This window comes from Notechis scutatus, chromosome 4, assembly GCF_049901735.1.
Source record: "Notechis scutatus isolate UNSWTSFEM ecotype Mainland chromosome 4, rNotScu1.2, whole genome shotgun sequence".
NCBI classification, from domain to species: domain Eukaryota; kingdom Metazoa; phylum Chordata; class Lepidosauria; order Squamata; family Elapidae; genus Notechis; species Notechis scutatus.
Genome location: NC_142012.1, coordinates 113,780,501 through 113,789,188, shown reverse-complemented (window position 1 = coordinate 113,789,188; position 8,688 = coordinate 113,780,501). Strand labels below are relative to the sequence as shown.

The 8,688-nt window shown below is 32.2% G+C and overlaps 1 protein-coding gene across 1 annotated transcript in view; it reads left to right on the top strand.

The window, feature by feature from the left end:
* Positions 1 to 1,383: 1,383 nt before the first annotated feature.
* Positions 1,384 to 8,688, top strand: part of SLC18A2 (solute carrier family 18 member A2) — a 36,558-nt gene continuing 29,253 nt past the window's right edge. Inside the window, exons 1-2 of the mRNA XM_026670135.2 lie at positions 1,384 to 1,522; positions 5,848 to 6,208. Of these exons, the coding sequence (XP_026525920.1) occupies positions 1,402 to 1,522; positions 5,848 to 6,208 (482 nt within the window). The 5' untranslated portion in view covers positions 1,384 to 1,401. The remainder of the gene's footprint in view (positions 1,523 to 5,847; positions 6,209 to 8,688) is intronic.

The window sequence follows — 8,688 nt, the reverse complement described above, 5'->3', positions numbered from 1 at the left end:
GAGCACTGTGGATGTATGTGTTTTTAGACACAATTGGGAAGGAATGGCAGAAACAATTGGGGTTCATCCTTGACATCTGTTTTCAGTATTGAAATACAGACCAGGAAGAGACATTTTCTCATCTGATTCTTGATACATCAGTTTTAACAATTGAGTAATAGTGAAAAACTAGGAATGCAAATATAGTGAGCTCTTTAAAATGTAGGATGAAACAGTATGTGTGAAATTCAATTTGTATACTTGTAGTTTTATATTATACTGTGATTAGCGACAATGATCAAAATTCATGCAATGTTACCGGTACCACCTCTTATAACTCAACTTATGAATCTTCACAGGGATATTGAAGAAAAAATCATTGCGATGATGCTGTTTGTCAGTTAGTGCAGAATATGAATATTAGTTGGGGTGAATTTGTTTTAGGGTTTATTTCTGTATGGGGAAATCCATTGTACATAAGTTTGTTTCTTCCTGGGACCTCCCTATTAAAAAAAGGAATATTTGAGCCAGCTTCCCATTTACTCTTTCTTGAAATGAAACCCAAGTTGTAGAATTAAAGTTCGGGTCCTTGGTGGATGCATGCATCTGGAGTATCAAAACAAGCAAGGTTCTGAGATATCAAATGTTAGTAATTCCCCTTTTTACATTTATTGTTAATATTTGTTGTTTGTTATTTAGGCAAAATTGCCACATTATGTTAAACAATGAGAAATTAAAACTAGAGATATTTAGAGATGGATATTGGGTGAAAACAAACTATAATCAAGGGTAATTTTCTGGATACGTGTCTATATTGCACTGGTTGAAAAACTTGGATTATTTTAAATAAAGGCATAAGTGCCTGAAGCTCTTCGCCTAGAGTGAAGCCGAGCAGATTAATTAACAAAAGTATGCACAGTAAACAAAGCCAGTTTAAGATATCAAGAATTTCTGTTGGTTCATGAGCAACTTTATATCTTTTTGTATGTTAGTGGACTAGTCTATCTGGTTTTATTTTTAGATTATTTTTGTTCTCTATAAACGGTGATTAATTAGATTTTGCACACTCTATTTTTACATGTGGGTAGCCAGCTCTAACAAAAGACAAAACTTCTGTATAATAACTTGGTGTTGAAATATTGACAGCAATGTTAGTCATCATGGTTTTATTCTTGATAAGAAAAAAATACTTAGCTAGATAACATAAGGAAATAGTCAAGCAGAAGCAGCAATGACAGACACCCATGAAAATGAAGGGAAAGAAATGTAGCCATAGAGGTGGCAGATTATGGAATTATGTTCTTCCTTAAAAAGAGTGCCATGAAAGCAAAAAAAAAAAAAAAAGCTTTTACATTCTAGTTTGTATTAAAATATTGTTTTTTAATGTTTATTTTATAAGCCATAATTTGAGAGAACTAAACCATGGCTTGGCATGAATTCAGTGTGCTGAATTGGCTCCGAGAGAGTCGGCAGTCTCGGAAATTAATCTTGATGATTGTCTTCATTGCTCTGCTCTTGGACAACATGCTGCTAACTGTAGTTGGTATGTAAAAAGTTCCTGATACTATAAATATTTAACTGCTTTGCTTCTGGGTAGCCTTAAACTCCTGCATGAAGTGTGTATGTCTGTGCATGTGTGTGTCTGTGTATGTGTGTATCTACATTCATTTCCTTCCTTTGTGGTTTTTGTAAAACAAAATGACAGGAAAGATAAAAAGTTGGCATGGCATGTCCGATGAAAGAGACTTTGTCTCTTTCACCCTTACATTTTTTTATGGTTTAGGTTTTCAGTGTTACAACAATTAGCCATTATGGAAACAGCAAGAAATTAAATTAGCTTGCATGATGGCTTGTATGTATGAACATTGATCAGAGAATTAAACACTGTGTTCTTATCAAAGGAAGAAATATTTTATTCTAAAAGGATTACTGTAAAGGATTGGCTTCACATCTACTGGAGGCAAATCTTACATTTGGTATCTTCTTTTATTGCTATAAGCAATAAAACAGTTTGAAGCAAGATTTGTTTTCAGGTAACACAAAGCTTCTGTTTTTATTCAGTGGTGATGAACTGCTTTGTTTATTGCTCATATAGCAATTGGCAAGGCAGTAACTCTTACAAAACAGGTATCAGACTTTTCAGGTATATACCAGACAGGAAACACAACTAGAAGAGTTAATTCTACTTTATTGCAAGGTTACATTAATAAATTCTTGCAAGTCTGAAAGTACAAATCTCTCACCATCTCCTTTTCAGTTTGAGAAACAAGGGATGCTCCCTCCTGAGCCTCTTTCTCTTCTCATTGTGCAGAGGAGCTGTAGACTATGCCTTTTGTTATCTGACCATTCTCTGAGCATGTCTATGGAGATTCTCAGTCATCTAGGTCATGGTTGTCCTAAAGGTGGGTTTTTTTAAAGAGGCAAATGGACTTTCTGGACATTCTCTGCACAGCATTTCTTTGCCCTGACTCTCGAGGTCATTGTCACATACCATTGCACAGGGGGCATTTCTTCAATAAAAAAATTATGAAGATGAAAAACCATTCACAGAATTAACAAACAAACAAAAACTTTTATCACAGAAATGTACTCCACTTTATGCCCCAGATTTGATGATTCAAATATGTATTTAAATCAGAATGAGTACAATTGAATAATTTTGAAATCTGTTTTGTATATAGAAATTTAAATAAATGTCAAGTTATGTTAATACTTTAGCATTTCTATAATGTAAATCATGGTTTTGTGTATATTATAATATTACTTTTTCATGAAAATGCATCTTACATTAAAATGAAATCATCTTTTAAAACTTTTATGTCATTTCTTATCATCTCTTGGTCAAATGAATTGAGTGGATTCATAGTGTATAATTATGTTTGCTCTAACCAGTTTGAATTTCCATATTTAAAACAACATAACCATCATTTAGAACTCTGTACTTGTTTTTTTGTCTTTCCACAAGTTTAATTATTTTATTTCCATTTCTTTACTAGAGTTTCTATACAATTATCAAGACAAAATTAAAAACAACACAGAATTCCAACTACAGACTCCAAAATAATAACAAGTGTTATTCATCAGGGGCTTTTCAGATTTTAATATCCCCCAAATGCTTATAGTCCAACAGACTCTTCAGGTTGACTAATATCCTAAATGTAGTTTGTCAATTATCTCTGAAAACTGTTGAATTATGCATAAGCATGACCAATTCTTGTTTTTCCCCCCATTCTAACTCCATTCCCATAAAAAAGATAGCTATTTCAGCATTGTCATTGTTTGGTTCAATATAAAGTAACATGGTTTAATTTAGCAATCCTGCACCAATATACCAGGAAATATGTCCATTGATTTAAATGAAACTGACTCTGAGGAGACATATGGGGAAAAGTTATTCACATATGAAATTGTTTGTAGCTGTCAAATGGTATACATGTTTATTGAGGAAATATATAAAAATATTTTCATAACATATTTTAAACCACTTGTTGAAATTTGACTTTATTATGGCAATTTAAATTTGCTCTGATATCAAGTAAGTAAATCTTCACTAGATGTTGTTTTTGCAGTGTAATTTGTAAAATTAAATTTGAGATCATAAATTGGAATAAGTAGTTTTGCAACTTAGCATCATCACATCTTCCCTATTTTTCTTATCAAGTCTTCCCACCTATTCCATTTTCACTTGCTCTTTCTGGTGGAATATGCCTTTTTCTGCATAGTTTTCCCACCTAGCAAGCGTGGTTATTTGAACAGCTATATAAATAATAGCCATTTATGGCTCTCCTGTCCACTAGGTTTCCTTTAACAGCAACAATTCCTGAGAAAATTGGTTATGCTCTGACATATTAACATTTTTATGTGTTTGATGTTACATTCATGTCAAAATTATATTTTTGTTTTAAGGTATGGAAATATCCCTTTGTAAATTATTTCCATATCACTAGTTTTTCAATTATGTACTTGCTGAAGGCCATTCATTTATCTCAACTCGAAGGTTTCCTGAATAAATAGGATTATTTACACAGTAATTAGATTCAGACATTTGCAAAACACGATTCATCTATTCTAAACAATTGATAATTTTGTCATTAATATCCCCTGCCAAGTAGTTTTTCCTATCTCTTATTTTAAAAGTCCTCATTTTCTTTCTCACACATTTATATATTTAGGATGCTGCTAGGAATTTCAACCATTTACAGATTGCCATATTTACTCATGTTCTTTCTGTTTCCTTAATTTCCTAAAATAATTACTATCTCATTTGAAGTACATTGACTTGAAATTTACACAGGACTTATCTAGGATTTTACACAGGACCATTAGCCTGTGTGTAATTTATTAAACTGTATCATATTTCTTTATCTGGAAAACACCTATTATGTACATTTGTAAAGAATGTATTAAGGAGATTATCTACCTTAATATTGTCTTTGTTAATTGCAACTACTGTTCAGAATATTAGATCTGAGTCTTTTCCAGAGCTACTTGGAACCTTAGATGTTCGTGACAAAAATAGGAAGTTAATTACTGAGTTATTTATAAAACCAGAAGTGCACATTAATTGAAGTTAATGTGGAATATTAGTTAATCTAAAATCTCTTCAGGTTAATGAAGATTAACAGTCTAAATCCAATCCTAAATAACTATTCTTGATTCCTGTTCTTCAGAGATCAAGTAGACTATTTTATAGGCTGAATACAAAAATAATTTTACTTTCAAAATTCTTGAAGAAATATCAAATGCAACCAGTTGTAGATAATTATTACCTTGTGTTCCAATTAAGAAAGTCAAGACTAAAAGTATTATTTTTGTTTATTTACTTGTTTATATTTTATTTAGCAGTTTTGCAAAAAAAAAAAAAAAAAGAATCTTCTTTTACTGAAATAACTAAAAATATAAAAGATACAATAGTAATTCCTTGAATACCATTATGAAGAGGAGAACTCATCCTTTTTCTATGGTGTTTCCTGGACAACTAATTGGTATCAATATTGCATGTATTTACATACCAGGTTACTTTTATTTTTATATGACTAGTATTTTGTTTCCAGGTGAACTTTATAGAGGGTGATTTGTCATTGCAGCCTTTTTACTTCTACATTTAATGTTTATTGTGTTTGATCTAATTAGGATGCTTTTTTGAAGTTTATACCATGCACTGCAAACAACTGCTATTGGTAAAGGGCATATAAATGAATAAGGGCATAACAAGCATACGATTTTAATCTTTAGCTTTTAAAGGATTGGAAGTATTTTATTTGAATCATATTAATGCTGGGGAACACAAAAATCATCTTACACATAGTTTTAATATCAATTTTCTAGATGTTTTTGCATTTTAAAATTCAACTCCCTATTTCAACCATATGAGGAATACTTTTGCAGAATTCTGAGAAAATTGGGGAAGACTTAAATATATTTTCCCGTAATTCTATTAATCTTTTTTAATTGAAATTTGATGTTGGACTGAATATTGATAAGTCTTATCAGATATTTTTTCATTCCATGGAGAAAAGAATGAGTGACTGCTTGAATTCCAATCATTTTATGGACGAACTTGTGGGTTTGTCTTTCTTATACAGTAAGATTAAATATGAAGAACAATGAAAAGCCTGGATACATGTATCAGAGTACAAAATTTGATCAGATTTAAACTGCTTTTCCTAGCTCTTCTGTTGAAATAAAATTAGTTTGATAAAACCAAACATAATCATTTCTTCATGATGAAAAGTTCTGAAAACTAGCTATTTTTTCATTCATATACTTTACGAAAGAAATAGTGCAGGCTTGTGCTTATTTTTGTTGTGTTTAATTATGACATGTGTATATGCCTTTATGTGACAATTTTTCTCTTTGCTTTTTCAGTGCCAATAATACCAAGTTATTTGTATAGCCTTAGACACCCCAAAAATGTAACGGATGTCCAAACCATTAGACCAGAGACTCCTTCTGTCAACTCGAACAGATTGCAAAGCATCTTTTCTTATTATGACAATTCAACTATAGTTACTGGAAATAATTCTGAAAGAACAAGGCCAGAAGATTATTATTATGCTCAGACAGAGCAAATGGTGGTAAATATGACTAAGACCACTCCATCCTCCTCAGACTGTCCAAAGAAAGACAAAGAATTGGTGAATGAAAATGTAGAAGTTGGTTTGCTTTTTGCTTCCAAAGCAACTGTCCAGTTCCTTACTAACCCTTTTATAGGACCAATGACAAACAGGTATGTTTTCTTTCCCCCCCTTATGTAATAAAACATACTTCATTTGTTCTATTGTATTCTATTGTTCTATTCTATGTGTATTTATTTTTTAGAGAAATATTTGCTTTATTGTGTGTCTTATTTCTTATGTAGTTTATTGATTGCTTTCACTGATACATATTATTAAAATGAATTGCTAATAAATCTGCACTATATCATCTCTAAATAAATCAGCCTTCTATTTACCATCTATTTTATTTTAAATAATTTTCAACTTGTTCCTTTCTGCTTTTTGACTGGCACCCATAGATAGATGTCTTTGTAGAAGAAGTGAACTTTTTTTTTAGCTAGTGCAGATATCAGATAATGAGAACTAGAAATGAAATACGGTATGGTAGCTTATGTAGTACACTTGTTGCAATCTCTTCATTAATAATATGGGAGTGGTGAGTGGGAATTATGCACTTCCTTCCAGCCAAGCGTTCAAATACATTTTTTAATTATAAACATATTTAATTATATGTTACTTTTCAAAGAACATCCTCCTAAGGTAGCTTGTTGTGCACTTGGTTTTGCAGTGGTTAGAATGCAGTACTGCAGGCCAATTCTTCCCATAGCCAGGAGTTCGATCCTGCCAGGGTTGAAAATTGACTCAACCTTCCATCCTTCTGAAGTCAGTAAAATGAGGACCCAGATTGTTGGGGGATGACTTGATAAATCAGTCAGAGAATGCTGTAAAGCATATGGAGCATTATATAAGTCTAAGTACTATTGCTATTGTTACTATAAATGCCTTCAAGTAAGAGTTGATGAAACCAGAGACAGAAATGACTGTAGGATGGATTTGTTGTTCAGTTTGTTGATCAAATATGGTTGACATTCCTCCTGAAAAGATAAAAATTCAGGCAGGCTCATATTGTTCTGTGATAGGCTGTGATTAGAAGCATTAGAGTGGCACCACGGTTTTAATATATCATCACAATTTCATACTTTTCCAGCAATACCACATACAATACCATATTGTACCACATACAATAAAGCTATAGGAAAAAAGTTAGTATAATCATATTGATAGACGCTATTAAAGCATGACTAAAAAACCGCTATAAAACAGCATATTATTAGCATGACACAGTGATTATGGGCACATAAACCTTCTGATTCAAGAGATGTTATCTTCTGGATAGGTTTATATTTCATTGTGGAGAACTGATTCGTAATTTCAAAATTATTTTGGACTCATGGCTCCTGTCTAAAGAGAAGACGACAGTTATTTTGTAGAGTTATATCCATTGTGGAAATTATGAATATTTCTGAACTGAAAAATCCTACAATCATTCTTGATTTAGTCATCTCCCATGGAATTATTGTAATTTATTCTACAGAATACAAGTAGCAATATAACTGCTACATTCCTTCCATATAACACCTCTAGCTTGAGAGTGAACTGGATGCCAGTTTGCTTTCAGGTGCAATTTTGGAATTGGCACATATTATCTTTAAAGACTTTGTGGTTCAGAAGTTTAATATCTACAGCACTGCCTCCTCCAAATGGTTTTACCTGTCCATTCAGATCAGTGGTGTCATACTTGTGGCCCGCAGGCCAGATGCATCACACTCTGCACCCACCTCTGGTTTAGTGGCGACCCCCACTTAGTGAAGAGGAAAAAAGTTGCAATGCGTCACAACCTGTTGTTGCGAGTTCGACACTCCTGATTCAGATGAAATGAGGTATACTTTTCTTGAGTCATTCAGTCTACATAGGCCAAGAGCTTTCTCAGTTATTCCTTCTTCTTTGAAGCATTTGTATTTCTAGAGATCAGACTAATCCCAACTTACTGGGTTTTGATAAAGCTGTAAAACTGTTTTATAAAGCCCCAGGAAGAGATCTGGTATGAGGTAGAGCTCACATTCTGGTTTGTGTCTGAATGTTACCTTGGTAACCATAGTTCTCTTTCTAATTTTCTTGGCTACTCTTAGTTATCAGATTGTGACTGTGTGTGTGTGTGTGTTATTTTAGACTTATTGAAAGAATAGAGGAGAAGCCATTCAGAATCTCTCTGGATTGGAGAAGCATAGCACAGCAAACAAATAAACACAAATTTGTGTTCACCCATAAGACACTATTTTATGTAATGTAAAACAGTTTTTAAAAAACCATTATGGTTATTAATATTAATTATGTTTATATAGTATATGTTATATGTGATGTCCCACATACTTCTATAAGAAATAAAACCAAAGGACATAAAACAGTAAAACATCAAAAGCAATAGCAATTCCATTAGCTAAATTCTAAACTGAAAAGTTTAAAATATTAGGAAATAAAAAATTCTGTGATAGAATGAACCCTGAATCTATTCCTTTCCGATATTTAATGTAAAGTAAATAAAATAGTTGTTTTAGATTAAATAGCAGGAGAGCAGGGTAATATTTACATTGCACTTTGAATATTAAAATCTGCTAAGTATTACTGTTGTGTTAGAGGGCAGAAACCTAGG